The 18,826-nt window shown below is 42.5% G+C and overlaps 1 protein-coding gene across 6 annotated transcripts in view; it reads left to right on the top strand.

Moving 5' to 3' along the window:
• Positions 1-18,357, top strand: part of pbx1a (pre-B-cell leukemia homeobox 1a) — a 50,624-nt gene extending 32,267 nt beyond the window's left edge. For 2 of the 6 annotated variants that reach the window (XM_085142040.1, XM_085142041.1), the window contains 7 exons: positions 8,252-8,496; positions 10,065-10,255; positions 10,427-10,562; positions 11,788-11,947; positions 12,850-12,962; positions 14,095-14,193; positions 17,534-18,357. In XM_085142040.1, coding sequence (XP_084998166.1) covers positions 8,252-8,496; positions 10,065-10,255; positions 10,427-10,562; positions 11,788-11,947; positions 12,850-12,962; positions 14,095-14,193; positions 17,534-17,626 — 1,037 coding nt within the window. In that variant the 3' untranslated portion in view covers positions 17,627-18,357. Of the gene's footprint in view, positions 1-6,866; positions 7,942-8,251; positions 8,497-10,064; positions 10,256-10,426; positions 10,563-11,787; positions 11,948-12,849; positions 12,963-14,094; positions 14,194-17,533 lie in introns of those variants that run through there. The other 4 variants (XM_085142043.1, XM_085142042.1, XR_014870962.1 and 1 more) reach the window with 4 other exon arrangements.
• The last annotated feature ends 469 nt before the right edge of the window (positions 18,358-18,826 follow it).

Here is an 18,826-nt window from a genome sequence, read left to right as displayed (position 1 = left end):
GCTTCAGGGATTTTGCTGTATGGTACAAATGAGGGAAACTGAACAGCTACCAGTGATTTGATCCATGAAATATACAAATGTTGTCTCTAAAACAGAACAAATGAACTACTGACCAGTCAAGAAGCACACAACACTAGCACTTATCTCATTTGGATCATCCTATATTATATATTTTGGCTCTGATGTCACTTTTCCTTGATGCACAGATAATGTATACGCTGTAGGTTATCTATATATAGAAAAGACAAAAGGATCTATTTGCAGAAGGCATATGGCTAACATCATTATCATGCCATTCAAAGCACTCAGTGACCACTTGTACTTTATGGAGGGACGCATTGTCATCATTGGAGATATTGCTCCCAGTGGGCATGAAATGTATCATGGGATAATCTAAGTAACCACTCAGAATCTTTTTTAATATTATAGGATAGCGCAGACTGAGCCATGTGACTGTGAATAGGCTCCGTGCACATGTTAGTAATAAAATGTCCCGGTGGCATCTCTGTGTTTCTGTTCTCTCTATATTTTCCCCTGTAAAAAAAGAAAGTGGGTGTAGTTTTTTTTCCTTTTCCTTCTTCCACAGACTGTGAGCCAGGTTTGCTTTGCGGTGACGGTTGTGTAAAAATTCATGTTCACATGTTGTCGAGTGAAGCCGAGCACAGCGAAGCAGAACCACAAGCACTACTGTCTATGAGCGGCCATATGGTGGGTGTCCTTGCATGGTAACTTAAGGGAGCCTTTCTCCCTGAGATGAAACAATTTTGTTCAGCAATGAACCTCGTCTCTCAGCCTTTCGTGTTCATCAGACCCTGCCCCATCATCCACCTCTGAGATCACACAGTGTATCACAGCTCCCGTCAAACTGCCTTGAGCAGGGATGGCAACCCTGGGCATCCCAGGTAGACCTAAACAATCTCGGTCACGTGGGTTCTGCCTCCCCCCGCTAGTCAAAATCCACCCCTACTCGTCTCGCCCTGCTCCGTGCCTCCAGATGTGGCTTAATTTACTGCGACTCTGCTAATTGCTGTAATTAAGGATTAATTACTGTTAATTACCGTCGCATAAACTCATCACCAGTCAAAGAGCGAGGCCTTATGAAATGTGCCATGCACAGGAACACACACCGCGGGGACTCGAGGAGGATTGTTTTGGTGGACCTCTTGTTTCGTGTCTCGTCCTGGTGCGTTGGGAGGGCTTGTAGGGCAGCAGTTAGGGCAAGACGCTAACTATCACGGACAACCTCCTCCTGGCTCCGAACACTTCACACATCACCTCCTCACCAACTGTTGCCCAGGACAGCGTCAGTGCGCTGGCATTTGATTAGAGGCTGAAAAAAAGGGGTTTGTTTAGCTACTTAAACAGCAGGGGAAAAAAAATATTGACAGCTTGCCTAAAAAATGGGGCTTCATGGATCAAATATCTCATCAGTGCTGAAACTCATTTTACTTTGCCAGTAGTTTTGAGACATTGTTTGATGCGTTGGCCCACCCTTTTATGAGGCTAAAATTTTTCTGCCAGTACTGAAGCCCATGAAGGATTGACGCCAATGTTTCACACGCCCGGCCACTCTCTTTAAAGTCTATGAATATCAGATTCAAAAAATGGGCGGATGATAAATTCAGCATGTATGGTTAAAATTCTGGCACCTGTATATTCGTCCCTCTTCTTCTCTTCTTCTTGTCACCTGTCTTATTGTGAAAAAAATCTTACGAAACATCTAAAAATAAATAGATTTTTAAAAAAAAGCCAAACCCTGCCTGACGTTTATCCAAAAATGAATACGACCAGTCTTTGTGTACTTTGTGGTATCCTATGGACTGTCCTCTCTCCACAGAGACATCTTTGTCTCTCTGCTTGCAGGCCGGCTGTGCAGCTCGCTGGTCCACAAGCTTGTGACTTCTCAGCTATTCAGTCGCTGTGGTTTCCTACGCAGCCTCGAGCAGTTGGAACTGCATGGGCTGAGCATGAGTTTGATTCAATCAAGGAGATATATATTTTTTAAGACACCTTAAGAGAGACAGACACCCAGGGGCTAATGTATTGCCTATTTTGAATAATGAATTATTTTAATGAAGGCTTTTAAATGGGAGTGCTCTGCGTTGGTGGCAGGGCGGTGCACTGAATGGTCTTCTCCTCTGGCGCTGGCTGCCTCATTATCAGGCCAGCCCCTCAGGCCTCAAACTGGCCTGCTTAAGCCTCAGATGATGACGATAATTACCGTTATTAGGAGTAGCTGCAGGGGGAACTTGTTCTGAAAAACACCAAGCTGAGTTCTTGCCGCCACCGCTGCTGCTGCCGCCGAATGAGAAACTGCCGGTCGCTAGTGGAGAAAGCCGGAGAAGGGGAGAGACAGAGGGGAAGAAAAAAAAGCAAGGGATGAGGGGAGCGGCCACCAAATCCGCCTAATGTGACGCCTGTCAGCTCGTCTCCCACCAGCTGTCACCTCCCAAATGCACTGGGGTTCATTTTTTTAATTGACACCTCGCTTTCCTATTCCATTTCTATTTTTCGCCTCTCATTCTCTCTCCATCACTCCTTGCCAGCACCATCCACATCTCCTCATCTCTGTCTGTCTCTCCAGTATTTCTCTGGTGTTTTTCCTTGTCCTTTTGTGTCCCCATCCCCCCACCCAGTGACAGATACAACACTTCAGCTCTGCCCCTTTTCTGCACATGATACTCGAGATGGCTGATAAAACATAAAGCTGTTTTTAGCGGTACTTTATGACTATGCCCTTGTGTACTGAGGCTGTACAGCTTCCCATTATCTGGTGATGGAGAGAACATTTTGGGCCTGAGAAAGTTTCCCATGAGTTCATGGATAGCCACAAATCTCGCTTTGAGCTTGGAGTGGAAAACATTTTAGGACTCCTTAAAGCGGCACCGGACAAGCACGCCCCTACTCACTGATAATAATAAATATGTACAATAATTAGCTGTATAACAAAAAAAAATGGATAATTAATTTTCCCATGGGCCAACAGTAAGTAACTGGGACCAGTAAGCTAAACTCAATTCTGCTCAGTATTAATTTTTATCTCTTTATAAGCTCACTGGTGTCCCAGTTACTCTATATGGCCCCTTGGGAAATTTAATGGTCCACCCCTGCCGTACTTAATAAAGAAAAAACACGAATACGGATAAAATTCAACTAAAAAGGAATTTAAAAGCTAAAATGAAATGAGCTGGAAACTAATTGGCAGTAAATGGAAAATTTTAAACCGAATAAAAAAAACAAATACACTGAAAAAATGCTGAACTTTCAGTTTCTTTCACTCTCCTTTTATTTTTTTGCTTTCCTCCAACAAACATGGGTGTTTTTCACTTGTCAGCCAGTTTCCATATTTGCTTCCATATTGGTTTCCATACTTGTTCCATGTCCATCATTATATCCTCTTCCTGCTTTGGTTACGCAATCGAGCCTTAATTACTTCATGACAATAAGTGACAATCAGAAAAAAAGAACCCCAACTCGTCTCTTGCCCCTGTAAACAGCTCAGTGTTAAAGAGTTTTCATGGCGCAGGCTGTGAGCTATGATTAGTAATTTCATAATGATTGTCCTTTCTTTATTAAAGCCCAGATTCAATTCAATAGAAATGACCACATATACAGTAAATTGGATTTAATGTAACATAATATTCATTCAGTGTTCTCGGTAATGATAATTGCATTGCTCAGTAGTTTACCTCAACTCTGTGGGGTCAGTTTGAAAAATGTCACAATACCGCGTTTTATGATGATTGCTTTCCCGCTACCAAGTGAAATGTGTTTGTAACTGTGAGTATTGAAAAGTGTCGAGCTTGAAAGCCGAGATCAGTGCCGTCGGACTCATCTGTACAGATGAAACAGTGATTACCTGATCGGCGAGTTGACAGAAAATTCAATCACAGAGTATTGTGACGAATGCAGGGGTCAAAAAGTGACCGGCATCGCCTGCTGCAGCTCCCTGTCGTGAGGATTCCAGTTTTTGCAGTCGATTTAGTAACCTAATATCTTTGAGCTTGGTGCTGTAATTCACACAACAACGACAGGGCTTTGGAAATTACAGATCGATGCTGAAATACGTACTCTTTCTAAAATTGTGAGCTCCTCACCCCGCTTTGAGAGGAATTACCCTTTGAACTGCCGCGATATTAATCAAATTTAAAATAGTTTCAGTGCATCGGAAATAAACCAAAAGCAAAAAGTTCAATGAAACAATGCATGCTGGAGAGGAGAATTATCTCTGGGTCACGTTTAAAGAGAGCTCCACATCACAGTGTGATTGCAGGTCTTAAGGAGCACTAGAAACACATGTCGCCATCTCTGCTATTATGCAGTATTATTTTGAGCCGTTGAATTGTGGGTAATGTAGGTGCCATATTTTGACACTAAGGAAGAATGAATGGAATTTAAAATGTGTCCATTTAACTGTCCATTGTGAGTCAGACAGTGTTATAGGTGCGCGGCGCTAAATCGGCGCAGTAATCTTTAAACAGCTTTCCATTATCTCATTGACAGAACGTACGGAGCCGGAGAAAGTTCGCGCATAAATCACACATCCTGCAGAAACATGGCAAAAAAGGACTTTAAGGATGAAGAATCTAAATGTTTTCACGGCTGATATTTTGTCGAGATGTCTGATTGGCGAATTCGTAACGATTGTCCTTTTCTTTATTAAAGCCCAAATCGAATTCGGGAGGAATGATCGCACAGCGCATACCGTAAATTGGACGTAATGTAACGCAATATTCATTTAGTGCTCTCGCTGATGATAATAGCATTGTGTAGAAATGTAGTTCACCTCTACGTCGTGTCTGCATGAGATATGGCTCAGTGCTGCCTCTTATGAAGACTGCGTTATTGGGCTTGTATCAGATGCAGATGAGGGCAGGATGGTGAACTCCTTGAAGGAGCGGGGAGGGGAGGATTTGTATTAGTGATACTTGTCATGTCTGCTGTAAATCACGCTGCTTTTTTCAGGTTCCTAGGTTGTTGTTGTTTTGTCTCAGAATGCTGTGTGGCAGGGATGAATGGTGGTGATGTTACATTATCATGTGGCTGTCGCTTTCACTCCTGCTGACTGGTCTGTGACAGGCCCACACACACGCACACACACACACACACACACACACACACGTTTGTGTCAGGAGCAGGCCTGATTTATTAACTGCTGAAACCCAAGATGACGTTTGCCCACACAATCAATACAGAGCACAGCCACTGCCTGGTCCTCTCTGGGGTCATGTGATGTGTACAAGAGCTAGGCAAGAGAGAGGACGCACACATACATACACACTACGGGGCTGTGAGTGTATTGCATTACTGTATTGATGGGAAATGGATCCAGTCCAGTGTTGGCTGCTAGCTGCCAGTCAGAGGCAAGAGGGCTAAACTTTCATCGTGGCTGTCAGGGACATCACTGCTGCCTTGTTTGATTGTAAATCTTCCTAATTGTGACAGAATACTTTGACGTCATTAATTAAACATGTTTTCATTTAAAAAAGCTCGCAGGGCGCCAGGCTGGGTGCTCGGGGTAGTCCGGCAATGTGTGTAGCTGTGTATTTTTTTTGTTTTTTTACTGTGTGCTTCCTCATTATTAAGAGTGCTTACATTTGTTCATCCAGTGTGTTTGCATGTGTGTTTGTGTGCGTTCCTTGTACCTTGAGTCTCCCTGTATGAGTGGGTGGCTTATTCGTCATGTTTATTTACACTCCTGTTGTCTGCAAACAGCAGGCAGTGCGGCGATGGGCATGAGCCAGCTCTTAAGGAAGTAAAACGGCATAAATTAATTCTGTCAATAAGCAAAACAAAGGCTTATTCTTAGAAGTCCATTCATCATATAGGAAGTGGCTCGAGAATAGTTTGCGATGCACATTTATTTTTGCCCTTTTTTTGGTGGTTGTGGGGTTGGTGGCCCAAATCTCGGGAAAGAAATGACACAAGAACGTGCAAACAAAGGGAAGGAGAGACGACAGGAGGAAGGATGGAGGGAGGGAGGGAAGGAGGAAGCGACAGAGAGGGGAATTGCGTCCTCTCATTGTTCAATTAAGTCTGTCGGTAATGATCAAGATGAGATGATGGCCATCTTCCTTTTATAGATACTAATCTGTGACTGTCCGTGGAATAAGAGAATCGCAGAGTGGGGCGGTTTCCGCTCCTTTGTCGCCACCAGAGAAAGTCAAAAGTGTGCTTTAAAGAGTTTTTCTTTTCTTTTTTGCTGCCATTGTTGTTGTTGTGCAACTGTTGGGAGCGGGTGACTTATTTTAATAGAGGGCACTCGCCTTTGTCAGGTGATTACGTTAATGTATAGTCCGCGGTCACAGAGTTCACGACGAGCGCTTTGACTGGCATTGAGGTCTAATCGATTTCATTGCTATTACTGAACAGAAATAAATAAAGCTGATGGCTGTGGTTGGGGTAATTATGCCACAGCACAGTGAATTGTTTGATTTTCCTTATTAATTGTATTTATTTAATCCATTTCATGCTTTTAGTTGTGCACTCGGGGACTTGGAGGGAATGAATAAATCACTCTTAGGCTCATTAGATTCCCCCTCTGGTAGGGATGTGCCACTATTTTGTCAGAATCAAATTGGCGAGTGTTATAATTTCCCGCTGGTGAGATTCACATGAAAAATATCCACATATTCATCTACCAGCACATGTGCACATGCGCCCACACACACACTCGCGCACATGCGCCCACTCCCCCCCATCTGAACTCCTGACCTTTTCCAGCCGTCTGATAGCCATTGACATTTGCCTCCTGAGCTGCGCTTGCTCACGTGTTGGAGCTGATGGGAATGGATGATGTTATTGCTGGAGGAGAAAAAGGGAGGGAAGGGGAAAAAAAGGTGGAGGGGGTGGATGTGGTGGTCGGGGTGGTGGCGGGGGGCAGTTGAAAAGAGGTGGACTGTGGTAGACAAGCTCCCCACGCGGCTCCTGGAATCCATCTGGACCCCCTGCTCCCCGGAAAGGTCACAGGGCGTCTCAGCCTTACATCCTCATTACAAAGGAGCCGTCGCTGTGACCTGAGACTGTTTAGCTACAATATGGCTTTCTCTGTCACACAGCCTGTCACATCCCCTCACTGCCTACAGCCATCACGGAAGGGACGCACAGTATGTAATGTAAGACCGTCCTCTTTAAGCATTTTGATAGATGTGTGGATTAAAGTGTGCATGACAAATGTCGTGGCAGCTTTGTCTTTGTCCTTGAAGACAGGGGATGGAACGGAGGGGCTGCACCTGGTCGGCTGTTTTCAGCTGCTCGCTGAAAAGCAGGACGCTCCGCTTCTTTACCGAGGGAGCCTTCTGGTGGCAGAAAGAGGCAGGGCAGTAAAAAAAAAACCTCGTTCTCTGTTTGAAAGTGAGGGTGAACCACTTGTGCACAGTTAAAATAGTGTTAGAAGAGCCACCGGCGGAGAGTTTTCGTGCGAGCTGAGCCTGCACTTGTGCATGTTGTGGTGTGGTATGTCATTTGTGCTTGTCCACCTCAGCAGGCCTGTCTTTGCTGTGTTTACACTTCACTCTCCACACCATGGGAGATGAGTGTCAGCCGAGAGTTGAGCGCCTGTAGGTATGAGAAGCTTCAGTTTAGCTTCTAAACAGTGGCTGTGGCACCAGCGTCCGAGGCGTGCTGTTATTAGGCCGTGTACAGAGGGGAGAGATATGGATACAGTTTGAAGCAAATGTTAGATTTATTCCTACTGAAAGAATATTTTCTTTGTTAAGTGATGAATTTTGAACTCTTAGTTATGATTAATGTTACTATATTTCTTTAATGTACTCATCATTTTTCATTTCTGTGTGTAAATATGGCACTGGGACTATTTTATTTAACTCAAACTCTGGCAGGACTCATAATTGTTTTGTTTTTCTGTTTAGACATTAACAGGATAATAAAGCCCTCAGCTAGAAACTGAACCTCAGCTAGAGACATGAAACATGAACTCTGGTAGGAGTCTGTGTCGTTTTTCTTTTTTTCTTTTTTTTGCATGAAATGATAGTCAAAAATAATGAAATGATAGTTTTATGCTCTCGCTCAGCTGCCAGCCTGTGTAAGGCCGCAGGTTTTTATGGCGTGGACTTGAACTCTTTTAATGACGCCTGTATTTCAGGGTGTCTACTCAGTAAAATGGAAGAACACTTAAGACTCCTTTCTCAGGCGCTGTAAAATTTTTATACCCACAGTCATTTTGAACACCCATGCAGATCGGCCCATATTACATCATTGCTCTCGTGACCTCTTCTTCTGTCCTCCACAGTGCTCAGTATTCGAGGTGCCCAGGAGGAGGAGCCTCCAGACCCCCAGCTGATGAGACTGGACAACATGCTGCTGGCGGAGGGCGTGGCCGGACCGGAGAAAGGTGGTGGGTCGGCGGCTGCGGCCGCCGCAGCGGCAGCCACCGGCGGCATCGGCGCCGACAACTCAGCAGAACACTCTGACTATCGGGCCAAGCTGTCTCAGATCCGGCAAATTTACCACACGGAGCTGGAGAAGTACGAGCAGGTGGGGGAAAAGGAAGCTCATTCTTTATTACATGTTGCTTCAAGACACATTCAACACTTCCTCAGCTATCATAGATCACGGATTTAGCTCAGGTCCTCTGTCTGCACAAGTTATTTATGTTGCTGTTTTAGTATAATGCGAGAGCATACATAAGCTGTATGTAAGTGAGGCTTTTTTCCTGAAAACTGAGCCCTTTGCTCAACGAAAGACACATAAATTTAACCCCCCTTTAAAAGGATGATCTCCCGTATTGATGTGCCCATGAGCCAGTCAATGGTACGAAACTCCCTTTTTTCTTGGATTGTATATATGGATATATGTAACAAGGAATCCTGTGTGTAAATTCATTATTTTATTAGAGAAAACCTTTTGTCAGCAAAAATGTGATTTTTCTATTCTTTGGTGTTAAGTGTTTGAAAAAGGGCAAAACGTTGCACTTTCATGTTGATGGATAAAGAAAAAAGTGCATTTTGTGAGAATTGTTGGCATAAATTTCCGCAGTTCCAAAAATCAATGTGGACGGAAGATCTTGCCGTTCTGTCATTATGATCTCACTGTTTTTGTAATGTTGAGGATCTGGCTTTTCGTTTTAGCTCTCTAACGTCCCGTCCAGACCAGATCTTCTTGCCCTTTGCATGCTGGGAGAGGCTCCACGCTGCCAGCCTAAATAGGAATAAGTTGGTAAAGGACAGACGAGATATTTTCCTGAGGATGTTTAAGTCATTTTGTCAGTCTAAGAGTATAATGTTCTTGAAATCAGCACTCGCAGGACAGGCAAGCCGAGCCTTTCAGAGATGCTATCTTCAGCAGGCAAGCAGCCATTATATCAGTCACACACCAGCTCTTTTCCAAAGACTGTAACATCTTGTCATTCCCGTGGAAGTCAAAGCGTTCTGGGTTTGTCATCTTCTCCGAGGAAGGCTAGTCATCGCTAACTGTCAAAGCCAATATACACCTGAGCATTTTTGTGTCACCACGCTATGTACACCTCACGTGGTATGAGTGAGTAGTGTCTAGCGTGTGTGTGTGCAAGCAGAACGGCTGCTCAGTGCATCACTTTGACTGACGTAACCCTGGTGTTGACAAGCAACAGACACCTTGACTCTGAATGCAGTCATATCCAGTGACTGATTCAGACAGAGAGAGAACGAGGTAGACGGAAAGATGGAGTGAAAAGAGAGAGAGACAGTTTAAACCTCTTGAACATGAACGGGACTGAAAGCCTGCTGTCATTTTAGATTTCTCTTCACTTGTCACATTCTCTCTGCTATTGAAGAGAAGTCTTTTTAATATTCAGAGCACTGCAAGTGCTCGCTGCCTCCGCTGTATGACTCCGCTGCCACATTTGTTTGGCTTGAAACATCGCTGCGTGTCTGCCGCTTTAATTCAGACTATTCTTATTACCTCTAACACTACTGCTGTTACACTGTCAGCACTGCTCGTGCCAAAGCTTACCAGTGAAGGTGCAGGCTCACCAGAATCCAATTTCATCCTTTTGTTCTGTCTGAAGCTGTCGAGCCTCTGCGATAGTTATTCTTTTTATGAATCCTGCCTGTCTGTGCATCCAGGCGTGCAATGAGTTCACCACCCATGTGATGAACCTGCTGAGGGAGCAGTCTCGAACACGACCCATCTCGCCCAAAGAGATTGAGCGCATGGTCAGCATCATCCACCGCAAGTTCAGCTCCATTCAGATGCAGCTGAAGCAGAGCACCTGTGAAGCTGTTATGATCCTGCGCTCACGCTTTCTTGATGCCAGGTGTGTGTCTGTGCGCCCCCAACTAAATCTTATTCATATGTACTTATATTTCTATTTGACTCTAAGCTGCTTTTTTTTGTTATCACTCCATTTGATTTTGTTATTACAGTTATTGATTATTGATGGTGCAAGGGAGGAGTCATTTTTCTCTTCTGTGTTTTTTCTGATCAGACGAAAAAGGAGGAACTTCAACAAACAGGCGACAGAGATCCTAAACGAGTATTTTTACTCCCATCTCAGTAACCCCTATCCCAGCGAGGAGGCCAAAGAAGAACTGGCTAAAAAATGTGGCATCACAGTGTCACAGGTAAGATCCTAGGCAAATTGAGAAAATTAGGCTCTGTGGTAAGTGTGTTGCTCAAAAACAATTCAATTATTCTAAATCAGCAGGGCTCTGTGCTTCAGCGGTCAGGAGCCCTGTCAGCCTGGGGTTACCATTAGAAACACTCACATTAAAAACAGTTGGTTTTCTTACCAAGTTGTCAGTAGTTTCCAAAGCTACCAATACCTTTCCAGGAGCATTTGACAGTCAGTTGATGCAAAAATGATTCACAGTTTTTTCATGGAAAGACTGGATAGTTACAAAGACTTTAACTATAAAAGCTTCTTTTTTGCATGCATTTTCTTTTTGTACTGTAACATTTTTGCTTTATCATGGATCCTCGTTTTTCTTTTTGGGTTGTTTCATTGTTTTTCGTTTTGTTTTTTTACTCAGTTGGTACGCTGGCTATAATTTTCCATCACTTCTTAAATAAATACCAGTAATAAAGGCGACCACCCAAAAATCTAATTTGAATAGTGCTAAAAAAAACCTCACAAGGAATAGCAACCAAATTCAAACATGTAGAGCGTGGCAAGAGCTGAATATGGAAAGTTGATCATTTACCTGCTTGAAGTGCAGAGCCACTTCTGCCTTGGGCTGTTTTGTTGGAGAGCCAGTCAGCCAGCCAGTGTAACTATGCAGCATAAATTAGTATCATTTCTATGACAGTAAATTTCAGAGAATCTGCATATAAGAGGCATTAGTGAATTTCTTGTGATTGCTTCAACTTTGGACTCAGCAGCTTTGCAGCGTCATGCATCTGCCATTTTTTTTGTTTTACACCAATACAAGATTATTTTTCTGTAGAAATACGTGAAATGGGTTCTAGGTTAGGTGGTAACAGTCATTTGCAGTTCAGCTGCAGGAAAAAGTTAAATCTGGTCCATGAAGTCCTCAAAACAAGAAGAGTGCTACTGGAATACTGCTGTTATATTTCTGTAGTGCTGAGAAGGCCTCAGTTTTCCCCCAGATAAGGTGGCTGGGGAGAGGGAGGTCTGGGTGTCTGTATAAGCAGAAGAAAGCGGATGGAGGGCTTTCCATATTGCTCTGTTCCATGAGAATTAAAGTATTCACAAGCAACATGAAATGTCGTGCAAAGAAGAGAAGAGGTTATTGTGCTAACTGGTGTACATGGCATGACTCAGACTTTTTAGGTGTGCAGAGTATCATCTTATATTTGCTTTTATTTATCTTGCTGCCATCTCGACAGGTATCAAACTGGTTTGGGAACAAGAGGATCCGATACAAGAAAAACATCAGCAAGTTCCAAGAAGAGGCCAACATGTATGCAGCGAGGACTGCAGTCAATGCAACCAGCGTGTCCGCTCACGGCAGCCAGGCCAACTCCCCATCTACTCCCAATTCAGCAGGTGAGCTTCGGGCTCTGATTAAAGGCCGCTGGGCTATAGTGAAACAAGTTCCATCAATAGAGGCGTTATCAATATTTGTTGTTCACCAGAGCAGATAGAAGCGTAAGATGGAGCGTATTGACGTTCTCATACCAAAGCCACAACTCAAGAATTCAGTCTCTGGTGATGTTTCTTATAGACTAACAGAACGCTCTCCTTAATTAACCCAGTAATACACTTTGGCTTTCTTGCCGTTCTTCTTCCATTTTTCTTCCTTTCTTCTCTGCCGTCGTTATCTTCCTCCCTCACTCATTCGCTCTCTCTCACTCTCTCTCTCTGTTATTGACCTCTTGGTCTTGTGGACGTTAATTTTTCCTGCCTCTTGTCCGGTTGACCTCATGTATGCCATTAAGCTGCTCAGAGGGCAAGCGGAGTCTTTTGTCATATAGAGACTTTGCGACTGTATTGGATTAGGACCGGGTGTTGAAATCAAGTTACGCGATGGTCTCTTTACATCTGGGGAGCTGGGGTCCATTAAAGGACGAATACGATTCTTTGGGTCTTCCTGCAGATCAATTATTACTTCCTTAATGAAACACTAGCAGCACGGACATGTAACAGTAATATGATCCATGAGGCTCGTTTTAATTGGATCTTAAACAGTTTTACGATGAGAACCTGTCGGATTGTTCTTGCTGGTTGATTCAGTGCGTCTATTGTGTGCAACTTTGTAGAAAAAGTCTTTTTCATAATGCCTGCCACGCTCTCAAACTAACCCATTCAATGCCTTTGTGCTTATGCATGATTTCATTTTAACTCCTTTTTCTGTCCCCCTCTTCTTCCCTGTTACTATCCCCTTTCTTCTGATCCTTCTCCTCCTGTCTGCGCGTCTTTCTTTTTCTTCTGCCTCTGTGTATTCTCAGGTTCTGCTGGCTCTTTTAACATGTCAAACTCCGGAGACTTGTTCATGAGTGTGCAGTCCCTCAATGGGGACTCGTACCAAGGGGGGCAGGTTGGGGCCAACATACAATCCCAGGTAGGCGCCTCTCCAAGTTTAGCATCCCATGTGGCCGTAAACTGGCAAATTCCTGAGCTCGTTTGTGATGTGGTTTAACCGCTGACCAGTCTGGGAGTTTAGATCCCCACAATAACTTGACCTACATTGTGAAACGGAGGTTATACTTAGCCTGAAGCACTACATTAATGTAGAAACCATTGTCAAGCCACAGTTGAGTAGACGACTGCGGACAGTTTTGGAAACGGTGCAACACTCATCAGCACCTCTGACAAGAGTTCACATAGCCACTGGTGCACTTTGTAGCTCCCTGACCTTGCCCCAGCGGACAGTCATGACCAACGCAGTGTTACAACTCTCACCACGGATTAAAGAATCACCACCCGTAGTGAAGGTCTCATTTGGTTTCAGTGCTTTCGGCATCACTTCCTTCTCCCTCCATTCCTCCTCTTCTGTTCTGATCAGCACGCCAATCGCTTTAGGTCGTTCATGAATATGCAAAAGGGACGGCCCTTATCGTAGATAAAAAGGTCTTCGGGGTTTGCCCTTAATTATTGAACCCGAAAGGGTTTCTTTTTCTGATCACGAATGAATGACCTCAATCTCAAAGATTTGCAAGTATAAAAAAGGCACAAAGTACAAATTCATATATGTTTGTCTAGTTGGTAGAGCAGTCAGATTTGTTGTGAAATCCATATGGAAAGTGTGTTTCTGGGGAAAACAAATATAAAGAAATCCGAATTGGACTGGGGAAACTGGAAAGAGCGTGACAAAATGTTAATAGTAGAACAAATCCTGCATCACACCATGGTTTTATTGGCAGCAGGTGATACTGTGGCACTTCATCAGAGTGTTTGCTCGACTTTAAATAGTTTAAAGAAAAGACACAAGTCTGGACATAAGAATATACAACAAGAACAACAAATACATTGATAATTAGCTATCCTATATTTACTCCTGTGTTTTTGTCCTTTTGTGGCATCTGTTATCAAGCTTGTAATAGAGGCCAAATCATTCTGATTCGCTGTTTGTAACCTTTTCCTGTTTATGATACCCTTTTACTATCAGACTGACCTTTCCTTGTGCATTACTGTCTTTGTTATCCAGAGCTTTTGTCTTACTGGTCCTTTTGTCTGTGTCCCCGCTGTTCCAGGTGGATACCCTTCGCCATGTTATCAGCCAGACCGGAGGATACAGTGACAGCCTCGCAGCCAGCCAGATGTACAGTCCACAGGGCATCAACGTAAGACCTGTAAACAATCTCATTCTGTCCTTCTCAGTGCTTCTTTGCTCTTTTACTTTGCAGTGATTCCCCAGCTGCACAATGTTGGTGATATTGCCTAAATCTGTATGCACACTAAAATGCCACTTAGCAGACTTTGCCGGGGTTGGGCTGTTGCCCAGCCATTTGCCCCCAACCCCCCTCTGTCTTCTGCCCCAGTCGTGCCCTATGGTGGCAGGCAACGAGGCAGCTACCAGGCTGAGTAGCTGGACATGCTCCTAGCCTGTCGGAGGATATTAGCGTTAGCGAGGCACCTGCAGTCGACAGAAACAAGGACACAGGTGTCATCGTCGCACCAGACGCTGCTCTGTCATTGCCACTGTAGGACGACTCATATTTATTTCCCCTTCCAAGACTGGCTTGGAAAAAAAAGAAGTTCAGAGTTGCTGCTAATCCTTAAAATAACTCGTTAAGCAGCCTGTCAAAGCCTCAGCCAGTCTCCTTGCTGGGCCGGGCGGGGCGGGACAGGCAGCACTCGAGGCAGTGTGTTAGCATGTAGATCCACAGCGACAGGCCGAGCGGGACTGAACAGAATCAATACGACAGTCACAGGGACAGAAAGAGCGAGGCTTTGGGCTAACAGTCCAAGCACATTGGCCAGATCATTCATCCACAGGAACAGCAGCACTGACAGCCAAGCCTGCAACACCCCTCGTGCTAAAATAAGAATGAGAACGCGTCCAGCGCACTGCAGCATGCAACAGGCTCGTTTTACATCTGTAATTTAGACTAATAACAACACACCAAATTATGAATCTCTGACCTCAGTCGCACAGCTAATTTGGCTTCTTTCTTTTTCTTATTAATTTTGCTTTTTGTTCATTAAAAAAACGCTTTTTATATGTGGAGGTAGTAGAGGATTATAAAAAACTTTGTTCTGCTCTAAATCCTTTTTTCTTTTATCTTCATTAGTCGTTGAGGATTTTTTTAAACATCAAATATCAAATGATTTAGTAATTCCGAGAAACGTAGCGTATCATGACTGCAGTGTAATTGTCATACATAAATGAGTGGTTAAACTGCAGCTACCATAAATGGCTTCATTAATAAATTGGAACTGGACGCTCAACGACGCATTCGGTTTTTAAGTGCTTTTATTGTCAAGGCAAGCCCTCCCCCCCCAAAACTTAAATGAGCCACCCTGCAAAATTCAAATTGCTGTAATCGATATATTAAAAATAATTAAAACTAATTGTGACTGTTTGTTGTGAAATAGATCGCAGATCCAGCCTGAGTAGAAACACTTACTTTGAAAGCTTTAGAAAAGAATAGAAATAACTATTTTGGACATTCTTAACAATATGAGGCTCTTTTACAGTTTTACTAACAAAAATTGCAGTGTTTTACTGAAGCTTATGAATGAAGTCGTGCATTTAGCCCAAATGATTTTTTTTTTTTATTCTTTCTAAGATTTACTGACTGAACTCTCGTGGTTCACCTCTCCTTCTTTATCCTTGAACAGCAATTACAGCCCCTCAAATTGCTGGTGGGTGTCGACTTTCTCTGAGACTGGAAATGCATTTTTTTCCCCTCCTCATTCTTTCTTTTTTCCCTCTTCTTGCTTCTGAATAAGATGACAGACGGTCTTTACACAAAATAACAGGGTTTGGAAATAAGAGGCTGCCAAAGCACATTCCCAGCACTCACTAATAGCGTTGAAATTGCAATTAATGGTCTTTAGCCAACCTTTTATGATGATTTGAGAAGGCTTCCATTTTAAAGAGCTTTTTTTTTTATTGTGATAATTTATTCTTTTATCATCCATCTCAGGGGTATATTCTGAGATATATGAAAGGTCTGCGTATTCGCTGTTTTATCTTTGCTGTTTATCTCACATTATGTTGGCCATGTGGAGGTCCAAGTGAAAGAAGTGGCATGATAATTTATTTCTTTTTCTGAAAGCATCGTTTGACAGTTTTTAGTGCTTTCATTTAGAGGTTTTAGGAGCGACATCACTGCTTTTGAGGAAGTCTTTTATATTTGCTTTTACGTTTAGGGTTTACCTGGTATTCTTCATATATATTTAACAACAAAACCTGCTAAGCAAAACCTTCTGCTGTGAATATTTTTCGAAGGCGTTACCTACAGCATACTCCTTTTTATTGGCAGGTGTAGTTCCACATTTATTATCTTCAATCAATACACTAAAGATGTAAATATTAAGTAGTGTGGTTTATATTACACTGATGTCATATAGAAGGCAAAGAGTGCTTTTGTTGGGCTCAATATTTGGCTCTATTTGAACATATCTGGGGGGACGGGTGAGTCTGTACAGCACACTGTAAAAAGGTTTATGTATATTTTAAAGTAAAATTGTAATTTTCAAAGAAATCTTCACTATTCATCAGTTTTTCCAAGCAACCTTACCTCTGTAAGTTACAGTAGAGACCCAGCATACTAACACATATGCACACACCTATTATAGTGTCTTCCTGTAGATATTAGAGTATAATCAGTTACAGTGCAGCTGTACGGCGTATGGGTACTTTATAAAACTAGGGTGTAGTGCACCGGTAGTCCCTTGTAATGAAAGCATATGATGAAGTTTCATTTTTACAGCAAAAAGCTCTATAAATCGTCTTATTGTCTCCCTGTTTAAGAGTCCAATGAGCAGATTAATACCACTGTCCTGTGTGGTCATTTGGCTCAACATAAAGAAAATATTCCAGCCTCGCTCTGACAGGAGTCAGATTAATTAACGCATTATAACGTATTAATTTACTCTGCACAAAAACCGAAGTGTACAAGTTGCGACCAGCGTCATCCCTGGCATATTTTGATTTTAAAGAAAACAGGACATAATGTGTTAGTGAGTAGCAATATGCCAACGTGCAGATTGTTTTTATTATATCTGATCAGAACCAGCTGAGTTAAACACCTCCAGGCTCCAGCCTCATGGTTTGCGTGAACCTGTGAGGTTAACTCCTCACCTAACTCTTGTTCACAACACAAACCGGAGGAGGAGGAGAGTTTTTACTAAGAATATTTTATTTTGGGGTAAAAAACATGTTTTTTTTCCTTCTATTTACTCTTTTCTTATAAATCTAGAACCACTCTTTTTATTTTATTTCATATTAACTGTAGTTTGTGTTTATTTGTTTTAATTTTAGTGATTTGGTTTGGAGAACACTAAAGAAGAAAAGAGCTCTGTAAATGCACGATGACTCCAAAGTCAGTTAAATAACAGCCCTGAATAATAACCAAGCTAATCGTGTTTGAGATTTTTGACACAATTTAGCAGCCCATCCTTAATATAAAGAATGATGACATTTCATATTCACGCTAACTTTGTCTTCTTGTGTCTTTACAGACAAACGGTGGCTGGCAAGATGCTCCGACTCCTTCGTCAGTGACATCGCCCACAGAAGGACCCGGAAGCGTTCATTCAGATACTTCCAACTGAATATATCCATCTCTACACTCCATCCACGAAAAACAAACAAAAAATGTAAAAAACATGAACTGACGTTGCTATTCGCAGTATTAAAAAAAAGAAGAAGAAAAAAAAAAGGAATTCACTGCCCCACCGTACGGCGAGGTACCACGAAATCCTAACCAGAAAAATTCAATAATATTTCCTCTGCTTATAACGATGGACTTTTGGGATACAAACAAAAAGTTTCACAATAAAAAATATTTCAAAAAATTTAACGATATTGCAATCAATAGAGATGTTTGTACAGATTTCACATTATAATCGGAGGGCTGGGGTTCCTTATTCACTCGTAATGTTTTCGCTCATTATGACGATAAGATAAAGCAAAGAAATAAAATCATTGGTTTTAACTGAAAATACTTCATTCTACCTCTCAGCCACTTAAAAAAAAACAACAAAAAAAGTAGAAAAATGTCAGTGACCATTATTTGTTTTGTAAAAATGAAACTTTTGTCTTTGCGAGCAAGAGGCACATCTTCTTACTTACATTTTGTTGTCTCTCACCTATTCTATGGTACGCCATTTAGACTTAAATATTGCTCAGTTGTTTACAATGTGTGCTTGACAAAAAGTATGTTCATCTTCCCCTCGCTGTCTCCGACGAGTCAAAACCAAGTTCTGTCAGGAGATTTTTACCTCTAAGGTAACCCTGTGAAGTATGTTATCTGTAAAACAATAAATAAATACCTGTCATCAAATCAGACAAGCTTGACATTATTCATTAAGAATCATTAACCTAGACGATTTTACACAATGTTGGTTTTGGTTCTGCAGATACACGAATGACAGATTTAATAGGAAAAGTAGGAATTGTGTTTTTCTGAGTTCTTCTTTATCGCAGCAGATTCTGATCACGCCAAAACAAAAAAAGCATTTCTTTTCCTGCTCAGTTTACTCGCCGTGTTTGGTTACTTTGTTACTAATCCCAATCCTTTCTCAGAGAAATATGAAAAGAAATATTGCTTTCATCGCAGACAAAAGTTTGTCAAAGACGCATGTAACTCAGTTTGTTGCAATCCACTTAAACAGGGAAGTCATTATGCTAATAGAGTTTTACATGCTCGCACAGTGGATCTTTGCTCCTGAAGCTGCGGCGCAGGCCCACAGATGCTCGTAGCATGAAGCCAATGATCACCGTCACGACGGAAGGAGCAGGTGGATGAACTG

Source organism: Neolamprologus multifasciatus, chromosome 18, assembly GCF_963576455.1.
Source record: "Neolamprologus multifasciatus chromosome 18, fNeoMul1.2, whole genome shotgun sequence".
Classification (NCBI taxonomy): Eukaryota; Metazoa; Chordata; class Actinopteri; order Cichliformes; family Cichlidae; genus Neolamprologus; species Neolamprologus multifasciatus.
This window is presented reverse-complemented; position numbering and strand designations above follow the sequence as displayed.